The sequence below is a fragment of the Bubalus bubalis genome, chromosome 16 (assembly GCF_019923935.1).
Source record: "Bubalus bubalis isolate 160015118507 breed Murrah chromosome 16, NDDB_SH_1, whole genome shotgun sequence".
In the NCBI taxonomy this organism is placed as follows: Eukaryota; Metazoa; Chordata; class Mammalia; order Artiodactyla; family Bovidae; genus Bubalus; species Bubalus bubalis.
The window spans coordinates 43260481-43284993 of record NC_059172.1 but is presented as its reverse complement, the minus strand read 5'-3'; the positions used below and the strand labels follow the sequence as shown (position 1 = coordinate 43284993).

The window sequence follows — 24513 nt, the reverse complement described above, 5'->3', positions numbered from 1 at the left end:
ATGCTCTTCTTTACCCTATGGGAGAGGGACATGCTGTCTCGAATAGGAGATACTCAGAGAAGGGTTTTCTCAATTTCTTAGTTATCAACAGGTGGTACAATTAACAATACTTTATATATGTTATAAATACATAATATAAATATATTCGCATAATTACAGTTTGCCTAATTAGGTATGGGTATAAATAAAATATAATAAAGGTATACCTAATTCTATTTATGGATCTATGCTTGATTAATTTGTATATAATTAATATGTATACTATATGTACATATTATATATATACTGTATAATTAAATATATATTGCAGTAATATAATGTGTGAGTGGCTGATATTGATTGATATAAATTGATGTACTGTGATATATGTTCTATATACCGTATAATTATATATGTATGACATGTATTATTGCAGTACATTGGTTTGTGTTGGTTGGTATTAGCTGTGTACGTATTGTATTGCTGTAATATATATATTAATATATTAATTATAAAGATTAATTCAAGTATATCGATTTATATATATTATATGGTAACAAGTATAAACTATATAAATACATTTTACATTTAGGTATATCTGTATACTAAAATGAGATAAGGAGGTTATACATTTATTTTTTAAATTTATACAAAGACCTAAACTAAACATTAGACCTAAATTAACATATCTCTAAATTTATGTTGTTAAAATGTAAATTTTAAAAATTAAAAAATTAAATTGACAACTGCTTGACAACTCCTTTGCCATAAAACCCCCATAGGTGTAATTGGGGAAGCCAGGCAAAAAATTGGTTTTATGGCAAAACGGCTCCTTAGAGTGGGTCCATCTTCCCGCTCAAACTAAAAAAGTAGTGGCTTCTTATCTAAGATTAATAGCTACTTTGATATTAAAAGAAAAAAGCGGAACATTGAATTATTTGGTAAAGAGCCATCAGAAATTGTAATTCCATATAATAAAGAACAACTTGATGTGCTTCTAATGTTTGATGAAAATTGGCAGATTGCTATAAAAAACTATTTTGGTCAAAATTTTTGCATCATTTTCCTTCACATGTTTTGCTAAATTTTATATCCAGACATCCAGTTATTTTTCCTGTCAGATGTAAACAGTCTCCTATTCCAAATGCTCAGATAGCCTTTACTGACAGGTCAGCAAATGGTAAAGCCTCCATAGTTACTAAAAATCACCAAAAGGTTTTAGAAACACAGGAAACTTCAGCTCAAAGAGCTGAACTAACAGCAGTCATAGAGGCTTTTGCTATGTTTACAGATGAGGAATTTAATCTTTACTCTGATTCTCAGTATGTGGTCAGGCTGATTCCACACATTGAAACTGCGGTTTTGCCTGAAAATAAAACTACCATATTTCATTTGTTAACTAAGTTACAACAACAAATTTGGAAAAAAAAATATTTTTCATTGGACACATTCGGGCTCATTCCAGATTGCCTGGCCCTTTAAATGCCTTTAATGATTTGGCTGACTTGTTAACCAGAAATACAGTGGCTACTGTGATTGAGGAGGCCAGAGCCTCTCACTCACTTCATCATCAATACGCTACTGCTTTAAGACATCAATTCCAAATTCCCAGAGAGACTGCTCGAGAGATTGTGCGTTCTTACTTACACTGCCCCACTGTTTATAATAATCTACCTATGGGAGTTAATCCTCATGGTCTCAAACCTAACATACTCTGGCAGACGGATGTAACTCATGTCTCTTCATTTGGAAAACTGTCTTTTGTTCATGTAACTGTAGATACCTTTTATCACGTTATTATTACAACTGCTCGTACTGAAAAGACAGGTAAAGATGTAATACAACATCTCTTTACTTGTTTTTCATATTTGGGCCTGCCAAAAGTTTTGAAAACTGACAATGCTCCTGCTTACACTTCTAAGTCTTTTCAGAAATTTTGTATAAAGTTTCAAATTAAACATAATACAGGCATCCCTTATTACGCACAGGGACAAGCCATTGTTAAAAGAGCGCGTCAAACATTAAAAATCCAAATTCAAAAACTAAAAGAAGGGGAGTTTAAGTATAGTTCTCCCCATCAAATCTTGCAACATGCTCTTTTCGTAATAAATATTCTAAATACTGATTTCAGCCAGAACTATTGCAATGCTTCGTCATTGGTGCCTGGAGCAATTAAATGCAAAACCATTAGTCAAATGGAAGGCCCTCTCAGGACAATGGAAGGGTCCTGACCCATTATTAACTATCGGTCGAGGATGTGCTTATATTTTTCCACAAGATGCAGATTCTCCAATTTAGACAGGCTGATTCACCATGTTGCAGACCCCCAGACATCCAGTTCACCCATTGCTTCGATCACAAAAGAGGAGCCCGCCAGAAGGGGAGGCAAGATAAACATCGAGATCCCGGCGGGACCGACGGGGCTGCTGCAGCGCGAACTCCAACCAGAAAATAATTCTACTTATTCTGATTTGGCTTGTCTACCCTCTCCTTATGTTTTTCTCTTTACCAACGATTCTGGAAAACTTAATGTACATGTGACTTTAAACTGGTGGACCCAATGTAGTGACCTGTGAATAATGTATGCTCTCATCTTGTTTAAACCCTCAATATAATGTTTGCTCCTTTGTAGTGTTACAACGTCCACCTTATCTTATAATGTAACCACTTATTGATAATAACTATAGTCTTGCTGTATTACAACAACTTCAGGATTTAATGCGATTGCGACGATTTGTGGGCTTACTTATTTTAGGAATATCAGCTTTAATAACCGCAATTACTTCTGTTACTGTGGCAGCAATATCATTGACTCAACAAGTGCATACTGCCCAATATGTTGATACCATGTCTAAAAATGTTTCACTAACTCTAACAACACAGGAAGCTATAGATAGGAAATTAGAGATGAGAGTAGACGCCTTAGAAGAGGCAATAATGCATATTGGGACTGATTTACAGGCTTTAAAAGTGAAAATGGCTTTGTCTTGCCACGCTGATTACCGGTGGATATGCGTGACATCTTTAAAGGTAAATGAGACAGATTATGAATGGGAAAAAATAAAAAATCATATCTCAGGTGTTTGGAACAGCTCTGACATTGGCCTGGACTTAGGGAAACTTCATAATCAAATACAGACCCTGGAACACTCTCGACTGGATTTTACTGCCGCTGGGGCAGCTAATGACTTTTTTCACACTTTCTCTGACTTCATTTCAGGAAAAAACATTCTGTCTAATATCCTTGGATACATCGCTGCTGGTGCTTTAGTTTTGCTTCTCATATTCATTCTTCCTTGTATTGTCAGGATTCTTCGGCAGAACATTCAGAAGCTCGCGACTGAGCTGCATCTGGCTGTTTTAAGAAATAAAAAAGGGGGAGATGCTGGGAGCCGGCACATTGCATATTGAGTGAGGATCTGGAATAGCTCAACTGGAATTCTATCACTTCCGGGAGCCACCGTGAGGCACTCCGCCCATGACAAAGGTCATGAGGAAGGAGGCTCGGCATACGCAAAGGCGGGATCGAGCCTCAGGAGTCCCCCTGGAAATTCTCGAGCATCTACCCCCAAAACCAGAGTCTGCCTACTTTCTGCTTTGTGCTTTCACCTACACCTCTGACTTTACGGGGGGCTGTCCCCCACTACCTCTCTCTGAAAAAAGAGTTAGCTCACAGCTCCAGTTAATAATTCCTGGGTGTGACAGTGTTTAACCTACAAACTCCTTTGGAAATCCTCTAGCCTGCCTGAATGGGTTTTTCCGGCCACATGTGATTGTTCAGAGCCTCCCAACTGTGAGAGGCAGGAGATGTTCTAAACTGCCTAAACACAGATTCCTTTGAGTAGTTAAAAGATTGATTAGAAAATGTATTGGTGAAGGGTTTTTCACTTGTTGGGCCAATGTTTGCTGCTAAGTCTCCATACTCCTACTGTGTCCTTGGCAGTGTATTGATTGATGTAATGGGTGTATAGAAATGTAAAATGCAGCTTTGTTCAATGCTTTTTGGAAGGCTGGCGCCTGACTTTGGAATAATCACCTTTAGAGAAAGATAAGTTTCTTAAAATGTTAACAGGCCTCCGGGCCAGAAGATGATGTCTATCACCTGAACTTTTGCATATGATAAGTTTACAGGAAAAAAGCCTGGCTTGCTGCATGACTCTACCCCTTCCCCCATTATCCTCTATGCATAACTTAAGGTATAAAAACTACTTTGGAAAATAAAGTGCGGGCCTTGTTCACTGAAACTTGGTCTCCCCATGTCATTCTTCCCTTTAACTTCCGGCTGAGCGTCCATCTGGAGCGTGGATGTCCTCTGCGACCATTTATTTGCCTGGGCTTCTAAGACCCACTCGAGAAGGTGTCTAAGGTGGGGCACCTTCCGCTATTCGAGAGGGCGCCTGCGGCCTCCGTGGTCAGAGCTAACCTGGTGTCACGGGTTATATTGATTTTCCGCGTAAACCAAGCCACTCAGCTTCTTTTCTCCACTGAATTTTCTTACTGAGCTATCCTTATTTCAGCCGCTTTTCTCCACTGAATTTCTTCACTGAGCTATCCTTATTCTATTACTCTTTGTATCCTTAATTAAAGTGTAATTAAGCAGTTATTCCCTGACCCTCGCCTAGCCGTCTCTCCTTCGAATACCCTGGATCAGCCGGGGCTGGTCCCCGGCACCCCATGTTAGAAACCCTTGCCTGGGTGATGGCTCAGAAATATCCAAGTCCGTCTACTTAATCCTACCACCCCCTCTAAACTAGCTTAGGCTGCTCCCCTTCCGAAAGGCCTGAGCTGGTCAAACCATTTACCGTGAGACCCGGCCAAGACCAGAAGTTTACTACTAATTGTAGTAATCATTCCTGGAAGGGAAACTTTCTGTGTCGCTTTTGAATGATTTCTTTGTTATTTTTATCGTGTTACCGTGTTAGAATGTGGGCTTACTGTTATTGTTAATATTTATCCCCAGCCCCTTTCAGTGTACGTCTCTGTATTCATCTGTTTCACGGTGCCGGATGATTCAGTTCTTGTCTCTGGCGTATTTATAAAGCGGCCGTGACACTTCCTGTGGTTTATCATTCTTAGATCTTCTATATGGAGTGATTCTTTTGCATCTTCCCTCGCCCATTCTTCTTACTATAACATGACCTCCATCCTTTCCGAATTTCATCTGGAACATGAGGGGCCCCGGACCAACAATCCTGAATTAGCCTCCTCTGTGTTGGAAAGCATCTCCCCTCTAAGAAGCGATGCTTTCTGAATTCAGAACACAAAAATAGTATGAATATTTCTCCTTTCCTCTGATGCTGCCTGGCTGCAGCTTCTAAATATTTTCCTCAGAATATGATTGTATGTTTCCAAAATATGTTCTTTGTCATTTGGTATAAGTGCATTTTATATTTGGTGTGTGTTACCACCTGTGCCTTCTTAGTTCATATTGAAACACATACCACACTTCCTTTCTCTTTCTCTTCCCCAAAAGGCAGAGAAGGTCCAAAGTCTAGTTAGTGCATTTTTCCAGATATGAAATGTACTAGTAAACACCCTAGTGATACCAGAAATCCATGCTTTCAGTCTCCAAGTACTATCCTTTTGTAGTTTTTCTTTGTATAAAATTTTTGTCTGATTAAGATCTTTGAGTCTGTAACAGGCATTCCAGACTCTATAGTGTCTCTCACCAGTCTATTTGTTTCAGTATGGTCTTTTATAACTGCTCTTAATTTCTTGTCTTGCAGGACAGCTGATAATCTGTTTATGATCTAGAGTTTGAATATAATGAGTAATAAATAGTATCTTTAGGAACCTTAGTTTTTAGTACTTTTAGCATCACTGATGCTAAATAACAGTGAAAATAGTTTCAACTATAAATATCTCTTTTTTAAGTAAAGAAATTGGTACAAAATTTCACGGAGAACAGGTTTCAGAGACGTTTTCTAAATACTTCAGTATTTGTGAACTAGTCATCTTGTTACACGTCTAGGCTTTTCATCTTTGTTTAATCCTTTTATGAATGGTTTAAATTTTCATGAAGTTTGTTTTTTTTTTCCAGTTACCCATGATGTGATTTTTGTATCTTCATAAAGAATATTTGAACTACAAAAGTTCATTTTGTTAGAAAAAGAAGTGATCAAGTGTATGAGTTACCACCCACTAGGGAATGTGGCATTTTTGGAATCCTTGATATTATGAGTTGCAAAATAATAGTTATTCTTTATTTAGAAAATCCTTCAAATGTTTTTTGAAAGCATATTGTTATCCTGCTTGAAAGGACTAAATTATAGGGGCACAATAATATGAGAGCGGTCAGTTCTTTCAGTTTTGACGAGAGATTTATCTTTTTTAAATTGTATGCCAGTGGTTTACAAATTAAGTTCCTGTTCAATACTGCTGTTTCATGATCCACAGGAAGTATTTTGCTCATACCAAATAATGAATATTTCTCAATTCACCTAAACATTAACAATAAATTTTGTATTTTTTCTTCCCTGTGTTTTTTAATGTCAGCTTCTCTCCCAACTAGTAGATGACTGAACAAGTTAACAAAAGTCAAAAAAGATACTAAGTGAATAATAAAAAACCCCAAACTGTCAACAGTATTTTCTGTATCCATTGGTAAACATTTATTGTGTGCTTATGTATCTGCCAGAAAAGAGAACACAGCTGCTACCCTCAAGAAGCTCACAGAGGGGGATGGTCAAGTGACCTAACTGATGATGTGTGCTGTGATAGAAGAATGTGCCGAGTCACCAAAAAGGGACATTGAAAAACCTGTGGGGGGTGACGAGAGGGTGGCCTCAGCAGATTGTTTTGTGAACATGCATGCACCCTTGATTGTGATTTTATTGCATCTAGATTGCAGAGCCATATTTTTATTCTCAGATGGACTCAGATATTTGTCATTTTATGGTATTCAAAATGAGCTGTGAATCAGGACCCTTCTCCACTGAAGCAGGTTGAGAGGCACTGTTCCGTGCTCTTTCCATAGTCTCTAGATAGTTTTCCCTTTTAATCTGAGGAGTTAATAATCAGGTTTCCTGATACCAAGTACAATTACAAGATGAGTTAATATGCTGCTTCACATTTTAAATTTTCTTCAAAGTTAGGACACCAATTCAAAACAATACAGAAACAAAATGGACCATTTTCTTTTTTGGGGGGACATTTTATAGTTATAAAATATTGGCTGCATTCCCTGTGTTGTACAGTATATCCTTGTAGCTTATCTATTTTATACACAATAGTTTGTATATTTAATCCTCTATCCCTATCTTGCCCCTCCCTCTTTCCCTCTCCCCACTGGTAACCAACAGTTTGTTCTCTATGAGCCTGTTTCTTTTATAATCACTAGTTTTATTTTCTAGTTCTACATATACATGGTACCATACAGTATTTGTCTTTCTCTGACTAATTTCACTAAGCATAATACCCTCCAAGTCTATCCATGTTGCTGCAAATGGCAAGATTTTATTCCTTTTCGTGGCTCAGTAGTGTTCCATTGTATGTCTACATACCACTTCTTTACTCATTCATCTGTTGATGGACACTTAAGTTGCTTTCATATCTTGGCAGTTGTAAATAAGCTGCCATGAGCATAGAGGGTGTATGTACCTTTCCAAATTAGCATTTTCTTTTTTAGGGGGATATATACCCAGGAGTCGGAGAAGGCAATGGCACCCCACTCCAGTACTCTTGCCTGGAAACTTCCATGGATGGAGGAGCCTGGTAGGCTGCAGTCCATGGGGTCGCTAAGAGTCGGACACGACTGAGTGACTTCACTTTCACTTTTTACTTTCATGCATTGGAGAAGGAAATGGCAACCCACTCCAGTGTTCTTGCCTGGAGAATCCCAGGGACGGGGGAGCCTAGTGGGCCGCCGTCTATGGGGTTGCACAGAGTCAGACACGACTGAAGGGACTTGCAGCAGCAGCATACCCAGGAGTATAATTGCTGGATCATATGGTAGTTGTTTTTTTTTTTTTTGCTAAATATATTAGCAAACGTTTATTAATCAAGGTCATGTGTTTATGATTTATATATATATGCATGTATTTGTATGGAATAATTTTAATGAATTAAACTTTTATGAGTAAATATATGTGATTGCTAATGTGCCAAGGAAATGGCAACCTACTCCAGTATTCTTGCCTGGAGAATTCTGTGAACGGAGGAGCCTGGTGGGCTGTTGTCCATGGGGTCGCACAGAGTTGGACACGACTGAAGTAACTTAGCATGCATGCATGCATTGGAGAAGGAAATGGCAACCCACTCCAGTGTTCTTTCCTGGAGAATCCCAGGCAAAAAATGGGGGAGCCTGGTAGGCTGCTATCTATGAGGTCGCACAGGGTCGGACACGACTGAAGCGATTTAGCAGCAGCAGCAGCAGCTAATGTGTCATAACAGAATTTTCTAAATGAAATCATAAAATTTGTTTAGTAAATGTTAATTTGTTTCAAAGTGTTTTTTTTTAAACTTCATAGTTTTTTATTTTGTATTGGGGTATAGCTGATTAACAATGTTGTGGTAGTTTACAGTGAACAGTGAAGGGACTCAGCCATAAATATACATGTATTTTTAATTTCTTTTATCAGTGCTTTATAGTTCTGAGAGCATATAAGTTTTTCAGCTCCTTGGTCAGGTTTAAGGTTTTTGTTTTTGGAGGGAGTAGGGCTGCAATTTTAAAACATAGTTCTGTGTGCTAATCTTATATCCTACTACCTTGCTAAATTTGTTTATCAGAACTAGTGGTTTTTGCGTGGAATCTTAAGGGTTTTCTATATATAATATCATGAAATCTGCATATAATGACAATTTAACCTCTTTTTTTAATTTAATTTTACTTTCAAATTTATTTTTAATTGAAAGATAATTGCTTTACACTTTTGTGTTGGCTTCTTCCATGCATCTTCATGAATCAACCATAGATATACATATGTCCCCTCCCTCTGGAACCTCCCTCCCACAATTCTACCTCCTAGAAGGCACCATTTTCTAATTCATTAAACAAGCAACCAGATCTCTTTATTATTTGTTTGGTGGGCATATTGATTAAATTATCATTAATGTTGTACATGAAATCTTAAGACCATATATTTCAAAAGTTTAATTTTTTATTTGTTAAGAATTGTAGGTGTAATGTAACGTTTTCAGTCTGGTTGATTAGAATATTTTATTGCATTTTTATTAAATCAATATAGGAATGCTAGAGAGAATTTAAGTTTTCACTTTGAGAGAACATCTTCTCCACTTCTCATTCAAGCAAGAATTTTCTCTAAAACACTAATTAGATGAACTTATTTTTGCTTAAGCACATCCACCTTTCCAATGAAAGCAGGCACACATGCTTTTAACCCTTCTAGATGATTGCCCTTAACCCTTCCAGATGATTGTGGATGATAGAAAATTCTTAATTGACCTGAAATCAGCCTAATTTATACTGGCCATTCTGGTCTGTGTAACTATATAAAATAAATGTTACTTACTCTTCCATATGAAAGCTCTTCAAGAGTTTGAACAAACCTGTCATGTTGTTACGGAACCATGATTATCTGAAATAAATTGCTTTATTTCCTTCTCTAGATCCGTAACATGTTGTGTGCTTTCCCATATATGTTCAAATGATTGTGCTCTTTAAATGTGTGGCTGCTGGGAGGACTTCCCTGGTGGTCCAGTGGCTAAGACTCGGCTGCCAGTGCAGGGGGCTTGGGTTCAATCGCTGTTTTGGGGAACTAGATCCCACATGCCACAGCTGAGGGTCTTCAGGCCGCAACTAAAGATCCCACATGCCACAGTGAAAATCAAAGTCCTGAGTGCTGCAGCTGAGATCCGATGCAGTCAAGTTAATTGATTAATTAGTTAAAACAGTAAGAGTGACTGCTTCAGTTCAGTTCAGTTCAGCCGCTCAGTTTTGTCCGACTCTTTGCGACCCCATGAATCGCAGCACACCAGGCCTCCCTGTCCAAATTTCAGTGTGTTGGAACCATTACAGAGCATAGTGGAATTTTAGGCCGTTGCTCTGGACATCTGCTTCTAGCAAGAATTTAGGATTATTTTAGCATCTTTCTTATCTGTATTTGACTAGAACCTTCAGACCATTTATATTTTAATTACTTTTAAGCATATGTTACCTATGTGCTTTATGTGCCTTTTAAAACATTTAGGTTAGATCCTGAACAAGTTAGTCATATTTGATGTAATTTATTCAGTTTCAGAAAATAAGTATCCACTTTCAGTCTTGATCCTGGTATTCTGTGGATATTATTCATTCCAGTTTTAGTCATCCGCGGATTGAGCAGGCCTGGAGTCTTGTCTTTGTCATCAACAAAAATGGTAAACATCCCATCTCTTGGTGGCAGTCTAGGTTTTAGTCACACTTGAGTTTTTTTTAATTACCTCAAAGTTACCATACTCCTCCCTGTGTTAGGCACTTTCTGTAGCCTCTGCCTGGACTGTCCTCCCCTTGTCATGCCCCTGTCCTCTTCTCTGGGTAACTCTGACTGATGGCAGATCAAATGTTTGCCCAAGGACTTCTCTGACAAGGCTAGGTCAAGTCCCCGTTTTATAGGCTTTAGGCTTTTAATACCCTATACTTGTTTGGCTTAGCACTTTTGTGAAAGTGAAAGTTGCTCAGTCTGTCCGACTCTTTGCGACCCCATGAACTATACAGTCCGTGAAATTCTCCAGGCCAGAATACTGGAGTGGCGATTCTCTTCTCCAGGGGATCTTCCCAACCCAGAGATCAAACCCAGATCTCCCACATTGTAGGCAGATTCTTTACCAGTTGAACCACAAGGGAAGCCCAAGAATACTGGAGTGGGTAGCCTACGCCTTCTCCAGGGCATCTTCCTGACCCAGAAATCGAACCAGGGTCTCCTGCATTGCAGGCAGATTCTTTACCAACTGAGCTAGGAGGGAAGCCCTGTCATTTTGTAGTTAACGTATTTATTATGCAATTGCTGTCTCTTCCCCATTGTATCTGATGCTCCATGACGGCAAGAACCACATTTCTTGCACTGACTTTTGAAACCCCAGAACATAGCACAGTGCAGGGGGTATGGTGCTTATTGAATTTAATTTTTCAAAGGCTGTGTAACAGTGGCTCCCTAGCACCGGTGTACGATCTTTGGCTCCTGATGATGTTTTCACACATTTGGATTAGAACAAGAAAAATAAGGACAGTAGTGTTAGTGTATGTAGTGTATGTCAGTGTGAAATTACTGCCTTCTTGGGAAGGGCTTTTATTCTAGTATTATTTATATATCCTTCTAGTTCTTAGGTTGTAACTTCTTAAGTTTTTTGTTACAGTTTAGGGATTTTTTTTGTTTGTTTATTGTTGGACACTGTCGAAACAAATGTGCAGCACCATGGGGCTTTGAGACTTGACTAGTCTGTGAAATCCAGGAGTCACTAATGTTGAATACTCTTGAGATCTCCTCTAGGCCAAAATCTTTGTTTCCCTTTGAATACAGTTGTTATGAATGCACTTGGCTATATTTAAAATATGTAATTTTGCCTTCAGAGATTTTTTTAGTGCCTTGGATCTTCCTCAACAACTTCCTTTCATTTATCTCTGTAATACATACTTATCATTGCCAAGTAGGCTCAGATTCAAAACAGTAATTGTCGAGTTTATCTTTTTAGAACAGTTGTACTTTTCCTATATTTAAAGTGACTAAAAGAATAAGCCTCAAATACAATATATTAGATTTGGATACCTAAAGACAAAATTTGCATATTTACGGTGACTGAGAACTCTTACTGTAAATGATTTTATGTTTTAAAGTTAGATAGGTAATATTTTAGTTTTAACTTTTTTTATTAAATGTTAAAGCAGATTTCCTGACAAAACTTTTGCTATAAATTGTTACTATTTTACCTGCTTTATATGCTATGAGTATTAATTCAGGTGAGGTAAAATGATAGTCTTTGATGGGTAAATAAAATGGAATTTCTTGGAGGAGGGGGAATTAGATTTTTTTCTATTCTAATGCTTTTTTCTCTTTCCAATTTTATTTTTTTAAAAACTCTTATTTGCTTTGTGACTTTGTTACTTTAACCTCTCTGTGCTTGTTTCCTTAACTATCTTGTTTCTTTATCTGTAAAATGGTTATCACGAAGATTTAAATGACTGTGAATACATGTAAAGTGCCTAGAAGATTGTAACACAATAGAAGTGGTCAACAAACATTAGTTGATTTTACTGTTATTAGTAGTGGTATATATATTGAATCGGATTTCTTTATTCAGTTATATAACATATCAGTATAGATAAATACTAAAAGTTTATCTTTCTGTTTTAACCAAAGGAAAGAAAACTATCTAGAATAAACATATCCAACTCTTCTCTAGCTAGCCATGATACATAGAATCTTTAAAGATTAAATGATTACTAAATAAATTTTTGTGATCAAATTTTAAATCAATTCAGTAACTTATTGATCTCCATTGATAGTATGTTATTAGTGATCTAGTCTTTTAACTAAAATATCACCTTTATATTTAGAAAACAAGTTACATAAATTCTAAGTTTAAAATACCTAGAGGAGTTAAAAAGCAAAAGCACTATCTTTTTTTTTCTAAGCAGAAAATATAAGAGAGTTCAGTTAGCTGAGAAGTCTGTTAAATTTACATATATTTTACAATTAGAATTAACTTGCACATTTATAAATATAGTAATTCTGCAATAAAAATTTTAGCTGATCTATTATATCCATGATTATACATCATAGAATATTATAGTGTTTAAGAATATAACCTTGGAAGAAAAGTTATGACCAACCTAGACAGCATATTAAAAAGAGACATTACTTTACCAACAAAGGTTTGTCTAGTCAAGGCTATGGTTTTTCCAGTAGTCATGTATGGATGTGAGAGTTGGACTATAAAGAAAGCTGAGTGCTGAAGAATTGATGCTTTTAAACTGTGGTGTTGGAGAACTTTTGAGAGTCCCTTGGACTGCAAGGAGATCCAATCAGTCCATCCTAAAGGAGATCAGTCCTGATCCTGAAACTGAAACTCCAATACTTTGGCCACCTGATGCAAAGAACTGACTTATTTGAAAAGACCCTGATGCTGGAAAAAATTGAAGGTGGGAGGAGAAGGGGACGACAGAGGATGAGATGGTTGGATAGCATCACCGACTAATGGACATGAGTTTGGGTAAACTCCGGGAGTTGGTGATGGACAAGGAGGCCTGGCGTGCCTCAGTCCATGGGGTCACAAAGAGTCGGACACGACTGAGCAACTAAACTGAACTGAACTGAACTGAAGAATATAAGCACAAGAATCTAAGAAACATGAGTTTAAAGTTCACTTCAACCATTTACCAACTGTTTAACTTTAGATAAGTCACTCAATTCTATTTCCTCATCTGTCAACTAGGGCTATAATAATGCCCACTTCTTAGGGTTATTGGAAAAAATAGATGAGATAGTATAAGAAAGCCCTTAGTCTGAAGCCTGACATGTGGTGAGCAGTCAGGAAATGTTTTTAGGAAAATTATATGAAGCAAATAAGCTTCCCATTAAATACAGTCAATTAAATGCCTGTGTATGTGTAATGGTTGCCAAGTAGCAAAATAATAGAAATGCACCCTCCCAATAAGATAAATGAATCCTGTTTTCTTATTTAACTATATGATCTTTAGAAAAATAGAACTGTAAATCTTTATAGTTGTTTAAATTCCACCTTAGGTTCATACGTGTTTATTGAGATCTCACTTAAAAGTATTCTTGTTTTTATTTTCTTGAAGGGATGGGTATATTGCCATTTTTATATTGCACATAAAAGTAACTTTTATGTATATTTGACAGAAACTATGTGAAGCAACACTCTTTGGATTTCATAAGACATCATCTCATCATGGGACAGCAAATTTCGGATCAGACACAGTTGGTTCTTAACAAGTTACCAGAAAAAGTAGCAAAACATGTCATGTTGGTTCGAGAAAGTGGCTCCTTAACTTATGAAGAATTTCTTGGAAGAGTAGCAGAACTTAATGATGTGTAAGACTTGCTCTTTTTCTTTTTATTTTTTCTCCCTAACATATGCTCCAGTGTTGTGACTGTCTGGGAAATAACCAGAAGTGTTGATTGGTAAGACTTAATGTTTTCAGCAGCAGTGGGTAGCAAGTATTTATTGAATACCTTAAGACTTTCTATGTGACTATTTCAAAATATGTCATATTTTGAAATGGACCAAACGAATGGAAAGAACTTAAAATTGAATTTTGATCATAGGCATATAAATTGACCTTTGTTTGAAAGCACTGAAGAAGGTGCATAACAGAAGAAAATATACCAATTAGTCACCTAGAGAAAGGCACCTTGGATAGTCAAAGGGCACTTAGGTTTCTGACAATCAACCAGTTCATCTAGATAATAAATCTGTGTTTGTCCACTGAACCATTATTCTGCCAGATACACGCCTATATGGTAGTAATTCGTTTTTCATCACCGAAGAATAAGATGTTTTGTTTATAAATGTTTTCTAATTAGCTATCATCTTTAAATCTCTGGTCATCTTTTAATCTTTGATGGACTTCCCTGATAGCTCAGGTGGTAAAAGAATCCACCTGCATGCACCCAGAATCCACCTGGGTCGGGAAGATCCCCTGGAGAAGGGATAGGCTACCCACTCCAGTTTTCTTGGGGCTTCCCTTGTGGCTCAGCTGGTAAAGAATCTGCCTGCAATGCAGGAGACCTGGGTTCAATCGCTGGGTTGGGAAGATCCCCTGGAGAAAGGTAAGGCTACCCACTCCAGTATTCTGGCCTAGAGAATTCCATAAACTGTATATTCCATGGGTCACAAAGAGTCGGACACAACTGAACAACTTTCACTTTCTTTAAATCTCTACTTAATTCTTGAATGGATTTCTAAGATGGAATATAAACTTCTCTACCTCCTTAAAGAGCACACCTAATAGAACTTAGCCTTCTCTTTGTGAATTATTCTTTATTAAATCAATTTTTATAGTGATCTGTATGCTGCTGCTGCTGCTGCTGCTAAGTCACTTCAGTCATGTCCAACCCTCAGTGACCCCATGGACCGCAGCCTTACAGGTTCCTCCGTCCATGGGATTTTCCACGCAAGAGTACTGGAGTGGGGTGCAGTGATCTGTATAGAAGATATTAAAATACACAGGGCTCTTTGTCCCTGAAAGACCCCAGATTGTTATACTTTTAAAATACTCCATTTTTTGGTGTGTATTCTCCCTAGTGACAGGAGAGCAGATGTCACTTCTATTAAGTCTTCCTTTAGCAGCACTTACATCTGACTCTTTATATATGTATCTTCTATCTCCCTGAGGGTATAGTTACAACTTATTGGCATTGCCTTTTAAACCTTTTAAAGGTTCTCTCTTTAGTCTATTCAATTTAGCTAACATTCGCTGAACACAGAGTATGTGCAGGGCACTCTGCTGACAGATGTTTTAACTGAGGCCTAAAGTAATTACTGATTTCCCTAAATCAACAAGCTTTCCCTAAATCTAAAGTTCTTCCCACTATCCCACATTACCTCTCCTTAAACCTGGAAAAGGCCAAACAAAATCACCTATCGGTTTGGGACCATTTAGTATATATCAATTTATATTATAGTCACCATTGACAGTTCAGGGTAAAATACATGAATGTACTCCTTAAGTTTTGTTACAGCTATATCTTTTATGGACATGACTGGAGCATCCTGTCATCAGCCAGTCATGAAGAATAAAGCATTCTTAACTCTTAAAAGTTATATTAGAAGAGCATTTCTTTTAAAAACATTGGATTTCACTCATTAAAAACAAGCCCAAAAAAAAGAGCCCTGTATGGATATAGGGATGGATCCTGTATGTAAATGCATAGAAAATGAACTGGAAGGATACACATTAGGTCTCTGGGGAGCTGATGGAGAAGTGGGCAGATAAGGGGGATTTTACACTGTATTTATTGTCTGATCTTTTATAATAAAAATGTAGTCATGGTTTTTAAAACTCTAGCATTTTATTTTGTTCTTTTTGTTGTTGTTCTTTTTTTTTTAAGATCATACAAATGGTAGCATTTGAGGCATTACTTTTGAGAACACATTCCTAGGAAATAAAATTGGATTGTGAATTAATAGTACCATAAAAGTGAAATACTTTTTTGTAAAGTTTATTGTTTCAACTTTCTAACCAGTAATCAATGACATTTGCCATCCCTTAAAGTCTTAGAACTTATGTACAAAAAATCTAGTCTGTCCTTTGAAATTTTGTTTTTTGGTTTAAAGACACTGGATAAAATGTGTCCCATGAAAGCATCCACAAGCTAAGCTTACTGTGTAATACAGAGACAGTGGTATAGTGTGTCTCCCTTTTATTTATTTAGCACAGAATGTTTCTGACTATATTTGCTTCTTAAAACCAATTCCCTTGGACCAGGTTGGACATTTCACAAATTCAGTGCTGTCTGAGAGTTATATAGTTAAGCTTACATAAAAGAAGCATGACTTGATAGCTAGAAAATGGAACTGACAACCGGCAGTACTAGTTTAACTGGCTGATTTTGTTACCTAGGGCTAGTTGCTTAATTTTCAATGGCCTCAATTTATCTAGCTGAAAGTTACTTACTTCTGAATGTGATATCCCCACTGGTGTTCAGAGAGAAATGTGAGTAATTATTTAAAAAATAAAAAAGGAGCTGCAATACTTAATTATGTCTTTGAACTGATTTAAATTGACACATGCACAATATTGAGTTATCCTAAAAAGTGTTATATTCTTATGTTAGTATTCTCTTTCTTTGTAAATTAGAATGACTCTGCTAGGGGAAAAGAGTGAAGTTCTATGTCTCAAAATCATTTGCTTTATCCAGTTTCAAATTATCTCTAAAAATATGTGTTGTTCCTTAAGGAAAGACTCAACCAAGAGCAAGATTTTTTCACATTTTATATATATCTGAGGCGGTAGTCAAAATTGGGATAAATGAAACCAGCTAAATTTTTTCTTGAAGTACCCGATTCTTTGTACACATTTTTTCCTAAATGTTTTTATTAGAAATTTAAAGACCATTGAGATATAGATCTGAAAAAAATAGATTTATAAACATCATTCCACTATGCTGTCCACTTTGGAAATTAAATTGTATGTGTATAGTCAAAACATTTTCTATCCCTGTATTTTAAGAATCTAACTATTAGAATCACCGTTACTGTTACTTGCCTTTCTGTGTTTTCTTCACATTTCCTCCTCTGCCTTAAACTTTCTTGAATCTGGGCTCATAGCTCCATTATTTTATATGACTTTTCATAAAATTAATGAATGCGTTTGCCTCTTTTCAGAACTGCTAAAGTGGCTTCTGGCCAGGAAAAACATCTTCTCTTTGAGGTACAACCTGGGTCTGATTCCTCTGCCTTTTGGAAAGTGGTTGTACGAGTGGTCTGTACCAAGGTAAGAGTGATAGAAACTTCCAGCTCTGAGCTTAAACTATTTTGGTGGTTAGAACCATATTTATTAGTATACTATAATATAGCAGAAATAAATATTTATAATTTGGTTTTTATTAATATTTATTTGTAAAACTATGTAAAATAATTTTGATGGCTCTTCCAGGTTAACTAAATTTCACTGGTTATATAAATGCCATATGTCAGAAATTTTTATACCCAAGGAAGGCAGTAGTAAACTCTGATCTTTATCATGTACCTCTCTTTTTGGATTTTAACTGACTGTGGAATCCTAAAGTGACGCCCTACATAGCTCTGAAATGACTTCTTAAAAATTAAAGTATCTTATAAGATCATTTCTTTTAAAAAACACTAGGTTTTATTTGTTAAATGATAATTTATAAAATCCATTAGAAAGGGTTGGTTTTTTGGTTTGGTTGCCTGGGTTAAAAGTAATTTTTAGTTTTACAATGGATTGTGGGTTTGGGTGGTTTTTTTTTAAGTTATTTTTAGTTAATTAAGGGATTTTCACCATCAATTAAGAGACACACTGTCTCTTAACTCATCTTTAAATTTAAGATACATGAGTATATCAACTGTGTGAAAACCTGTGATGGCAGCAGTCGTAGAGTATCAGGAAGCCTTATCCACTAATGGGCAGATTAGAATAGGTGGTTCTTAACCTTTTTGAGGCCAGTGAACTTTTGGTGAAGATGAAGGAATGAATATTATTAAGCTTCCTCCTATCCCAGCCACTGCTCTAAAATACAATAAAATCATCCATATTCCTATAAACAATAAGTTGGGCAATCATGAATGTCCTTAATTCAACTCCTGATCAATCTATAAAGAATTCCTATAGAAAGACTCTCCTATAAAGGAGATTTTTTTTCTTTTGTATCATGGATCCTGGATGTTACCCAAATAATATGCCACATTTCCCCAATAGGTTTATTGCCTCTACTAAGCTGTAAGTGTAGTAGGATTGATTCTGTGTAGTTGATCAAATTTGAAGGTCTAATCTATTTAAGTAATAAAAGAACTTTTAAGAGGATTAGATTAGCAAAGACCAAGATCTTAATTCTACACTTGACTGAAATTGAATGGCACCTGTTCAAGATTACAGTTGGTTTAGAGAAAATACACAGTATCATTAATACCATTCAACTGGGTCTATCCACATTGAACATTTGCTTATTGATTTCTTTTAAGTCCAAATTTTAAAAAGGACTACAATAGCTGCGCTGAGAGTCGGACACGACTGAGCGACTTCACTTTCACTTTTCACTTTCATGCATTGGAGAAGGAAATGGCAACCCACTCCGGTGTTCTTGCCTGGAGAATCCCAGGGACGGGGGATCCTGGTGGGCTGCCGTCTATGGAGTCGCACAGAGTCAGACACGACTGAAGTGACTTAGCAATAGCAATAATAGCTGCCAGAGAACCATCATTCAAAAATTTTTTACATTATTCATCATAAGTAGATAATATGATACTAGTTTGGGGTAGCAATGTAACTTTATATAGTATATAATATGTTACAAATTGTTGAGGAATTTTAAACAGAAAAGTGATCTGATGAGAACTGTTGCTTTAGAAAGGTTATTCTGATGGTATCATCACAAGTTAGAATTAGGAGGGGAGTCTGAAGTTGCAGATACTAATCACAGAATCTAAAGTAATCTAGGTGAGAAGAAAGAGAATACATGCTAAAAGAATGTATTATCTCTGCACCTTTAGAAATAACAGAATACATGCTGAAAGAACTTGATCCACAGTCATATTTTATTGTTTATAGTTTGACTCCTCGGCTCAAAAATTATATACCAACCACGTATTTTTCCATTTTGTGTTTGTTTTGGGGATTATATTTATATTAAATTCATTAGGGGTTTTTTACAGTGCTGTAAATATGCATACTCCCCAAAAGAACTTTGGGAATCTGCAACCTTTGACTTTACAAAGAAATACGGTAAAGAAGAAATGAAGAACTGGGCTTAAAACATGTAAAGTCTATTCAAATTAAGTATCTCCCATATTCCCATTGTCTGTGAATTTACACTGCACATAATCTTTCAGGACTATTTGAAAGTACTTCAGAGGATACATGGGTAAATTTATAAATAAACTAGTGACAAAGGTCATTTCTGAAAAAATATACACTCTTTCTCCTTTTCTTGCTCTCTCTTCCACAGTAACCATCCAGCTGATCTTTTTGGTTTTACCTCTACTATGTTTTACTTGAGTTTATTACTTGTAAGAAAGAGTTCACACTCTCCAGGAGACTGTAACTAATACTTAGGCCCCTCTTTCTTCTCATCTAGATTACTTTAGATTCTGTGATTAGTCTCTGCACCTTCAGATTCCTCTCCTAATTCTAATTTGTGATGCTATGAGAATAGCCTTTCTAAAGCACAACTCTCATCAGATCACTTTTCTGTTTAAAGTTCCTCAACAATTCCTCCTTGGCTTCAAAATAGTCCCAACTCAGGCTTCCCTGGTGATCCAGTGGTTAAGAATCTGCCTGCCAAAGCAGGGGACACGGGTTTGCTCCCTGATTCCAGAAGATCCCACATGCCTCGGAGCAGCTAAGCCTGTGCACCACAACTCGTGAGCCAGTGCTCTGGAGCCCTATAGCTGCAACTACTGAGCCCTTGCACCGCAACTGCTGAAGCCCGTGTGCCCTAGAGCTGGTGCTCTGCAACAAGAGAAGCCGCTGCAGAGAGAAGCCTGTGCACCACAGCAAACAGCAGCCCCCACTCTCTGCAACTAGAGAAAGCTTGTGCACAGCAGTGAAGACCCAGTGATTTAAATAAATGTTAAAAAAATAATTCCAACTCATTCACCTGGCATTTGAGGCCTTCTGCAATATGGCTCCAAACTGTCTTTTCTGTTTTATCATTATCCCTTTTTGAAGTCTACAGTCTCACCGGGCTTAACTAATTTAAGGCTGTAAAGTGAAAGTGAAGTCGCTCAGTCGCGTCTGAGTCTTTGCAACCCTGTGGACAGTAGCCTGCACCAGGCTCCTCCATCCATGGGATTTTCTAGGCAAGAGTACTGGAGTGGGTTGCCATTTCCTTCTCCAGGGAATCTTCCCGACCCAAGGATCGAACCCAGGTCTCCTGCATTGTAGACAGAAGCTTTACCGTCTGAACCACCAGGGAAGTCCTTAAGGCTGTATAGCTGTAACTTTTCCATCTCAATGCCTCTGCTCTTTTGAGTTCCCTCATCTAGAATGTTCATTCCTCTGTCATTTAAATTGCCATCAGTTACAAATCCCAGAAAACCCCTCTTCCACCAGTTTAAACAAAAAAAAAAAATCTAAATAATGTTTAAATGGAATATTTTGTGAAAATAATATTAGAAAATTAATGAGCTAATTAAAATTATGGACTAAGGTGGCTGTTTAGAAGCTTCATGAATTATATTATTTTCATCTGTCTTGTTAGACCAAAACCTTGGAGTCATCTTGACTTCTCTTTTTCTTATACCCACCCCACAGTCAGTGCATAAGGAATCCTGTTAGGTTGCTCCTCAAAAATATATTCAGAATGTGACCAACGTTTACCATTGTTGCTACTATCACCTTATTCCTCACAACCATCGTTTCTCACTGGGATTATTCCAGTTGCTTTCTAACTCATCTCCTTGCTTCACTGCCCTTGTCCCCATTCTATCTAGTCTCAGATCAACAACCAGTCTATTCCACTCATAATCTGAAGTGAAATTAGGTTTTAATATTCCTTGGCTCAAAACCCTCCAGTGACTTGCCATGTACTTGAGATAAGAGCCAAAGTCATTACTGTGATCAGCAAAGTCCTGTACATTTGGCCCCACCTCAGTCCCGAACCTCATCTTCTACCAGTCTTCCCTCTCTCATTTTGTTCCAGCCTCCCTGGGCTCCTTGCTGGACCCTGTGCTTCTTGCCAGGTTCACTTCTTTTTTTTTCTAAGTAATTTATTTTTTTATTGAAGGATAATTGCTTTACAGAATTTTTTTGTTTTCTGTCAAACCTCAACATGAATCAGCCAGCCATAGGTATCCATATATCCCCTCCCTTTTGAACCAGAGCCCCTGTTAAGAGTTTCTTAGCCATACAGCAAATTCCCATTGGCTATCTATTTTACATATGGTGATGTAAGTTTCCATGTTACTCTTCCCATGCATCTCACCCTCTTCTCCCCTCACCCATGTCCGTAAGTCCATTCTCTTTGTCTGTGTCTCCTTTGCTGCTCTGTAAATAAATTCTTCAGTAACATTTTTCTAGATTCTGTATATATGCATTAGAGTACGGTATTTATCTTTCTCTTTCTGACTTACTTCACTCTGTATAATAGGTTCTAGGTTCATCCACCTCATTAGAACTGACTCAAAGGCATTACCTTTATGGCTGAGTAATATTCCATTGTGTATACGTACCACAATTTCTTTATCCATTCATCTGTCAATGGACATCTAGGTTGCTTCCATGTCCTAGCTATTGTGAATAGTGCTGCAGTGAACAATGGGATACATGTGTCTTTTTCCATTTTGGTTTCCTCAGGGTATATGCCTAGGAGTGGGATTGCTGGGTCATATGGTGGTTTTATTCCTAGTTTTTTAAGGAATCTCCATACCATCTTCCATAGTGGCTGTATCAATTTACATTCCCACAAACAGTGCAAGAGCATTCCCTTTTCTCCATACCCCCTCCAGCATTTATTGTTTGTAGACTTTTTGCTGATGGCCATTCTGACCGGTGTGAGGTGATATCTCATTGTAGTTTTGATTTGCATTTCTCTAATAATGAGCAATGCTGAGGATCTTTTCGTGTGTTTGTTAGCACATGTATGTAGGTGTTCTTTGGAGAAATGTTGGATTAGGTCTTTTTCCCACTTTTTGATTGGGTTGTTTGTTTTTCTCGTATTGAGTTGTATGAGAGCTGCTTGTATATTTTGGAAATTAATCCTTTGTCAGTTGTTTCATTTGCTATTATTTTCTCCCATTCTGAGGGTTGTTTTTTCACCTTGCTTATAGTTTTCTTTGCTGTGCAAAAGCTTTTAAGTTTATTCAGGTCCCATGTGTTTACTTTTTTTTTAATTTCCATTACTCTAGGAGATGGGTCATAGGGGATCTTGCTTTGATTTATGTCATCAAGTGTTCTGCCTGTGTTTTCCTCAAAGAGTTTTATAGTTTCTGGTCTTACATTTAGGTCTTTAATCCATTTTGAGTTTATATTTGTTTATGGTGTTAGGAAATCTTCTAATTTCATTCTTTTACATGTAGCTGTCCAGTTTCCCCAACACCATTTATTGAAGAGGCTGCTCTTGCCCCATTGTATATTCTTGCCTCCTTTGTCAAAAATAAGGTACCCATAGGTGCATGGGTTTATTTCTGGGCTTTCTATCTTGTTCCATTGGTCTGTATTTCTGTTTTTGTGCCAGTACCATATTGTCTTGAACAAGACAAGGGTGTCCACTTTCACCACTGTTATTCAACATAGTTCTGGAAGTCCTAGCTACAGCAATCAGAGAAGAAAAAGAAATAAAAGGAACCCAGATCAGAAAAGAAGAAGCTCTCACTGTTTGCAGATGACCTGATACTGTACATAGAAAACTCTAAAGATAGTATCAGAAAATTACTAGAGCTAATCAGTGAATTTGGCAAAGTTGCAGGATACAAAATCAATACACAGAAATCACTTGCATTTCTATATACTAACAGTGAAAAATCAGAAAGCTAAATTATGGAATCAATCCCATTTACCATTGCAACAAAAGAATTAAATATCTAGGAATAAAGTTACCTAAGGAAACAAAAGAACTGTACACAGAAAATTAAAAGACACTAATGAAAGAAATCAAAGATGACATAAACAGGTGGAGAAATATTCCATGTTCCTGGGTAGGAAGAATCAATATTGTGAAAATGACTATACTACCAAAGGTAGTCTACAGATTCAGTGTGATCCCTATCAAATTACCAATGACATTTTTCACAGAACTAGAACAAAAAGTTTCACAATTCATATGGAAACACAAAAGACCCCAAATAGCCAAAGCAATCTTGAGAAAGAAGAATGGAGCTGGAGGAATCAACTTTCCTGACTTCAGATGATACTACAAAGCTACAGTCATCAAGACATTATGGTACTGGCCGGGTTCACATCTGCCTTTGCACTTCCTATTCTCATAGCCTGGAATGCTCTTTCCCCAGATACCCACATGACTCATTCTTGGACCGCTTTAGTTCCTAAATGGTACCTCTGTGAGGCCTTCCCTGCAACCTTTCAGCATTTTCTCTCCTCCGTTTAATATTCTTCATAAGACTTATTTCCATCTTATGTATATTTTGTCTCTCCAGCCTGTAGAGTAATCTTCGTGAGGGCAGGGATTTTTATCTGGCGTTTATACACGTGTCACTAGTGCTAGAGCTGTGGTACCTATACAGTACCTGTAACGTCCACATAATGGATACTTGGTAAACGTTTGTTTTGTAAGTCCTATGATTATAATAATTATAGTTTGTAGTGAATATAACAAAAAAGTAGACTCATGGATGTAAAGAAACTGTTGGTTTCCAGTGGGGAGAGGAAAAGAGGAGGGGCTATATAAGGCTAGGGGATTAACAAGACTAACTATAAGGTGTAAAATAAGCTATGAGGATATATTGTACAATACAGGGAATATAAATAGTTTTATAATAACTATAAATGGAGTATAACCTTTAAAATTATGAATTTTTAAATTATATTGTATACCTATAATTATACATCAACTATACTTCAGTTTCAAAATTGCAGTTTGATAAACTTTGCTATTAAATACTAAATTTATGTGAATTATTCCCTAATTTCTAATGAACTGTGCATTTCCGAAGGAAGACTGGCTCAGTTTCCTCAGCTCTGAAAGTCTTTTTTTGTTCGGTTCAGTCGCTCAGTCGTGTCCGACTCTTTGCAACCCCATGAATCGCAGCACGCCAGGCCTCCCTGTCCATCACCAACTCCTGGAGTTCACTCAGACTCACGTCCATCGAGTCAGTGATGCCATCCAGCCATCTCATCCTCTGTCGTCCCCTTCTCCTCCTGCCCCCAATCCCTCCCAGCATCAGAGTCTTTTCCAGTGAGTCAGCTCTTCACATGAGGTGGCCAAAGTACTGGAGTTT

General features: G+C 37.1%; 1 protein-coding gene across 2 annotated transcripts in view; it reads left to right on the top strand.

Annotated features, from left to right (window-relative positions):
* Positions 1 to 24513, top strand: part of RNF141 (ring finger protein 141) — a 45856-nt gene that overhangs the window by 4883 nt on the left and 16460 nt on the right. For both annotated transcript variants that reach the window (XM_006045980.4, XM_006045979.4), the window contains exons 2-3: positions 13779 to 13970; positions 17266 to 17374. In XM_006045980.4, the coding sequence (XP_006046042.1) occupies positions 13828 to 13970; positions 17266 to 17374 (252 nt within the window). In that variant the 5' untranslated portion in view covers positions 13779 to 13827. The remainder of the gene's footprint in view (positions 1 to 13778; positions 13971 to 17265; positions 17375 to 24513) is intronic.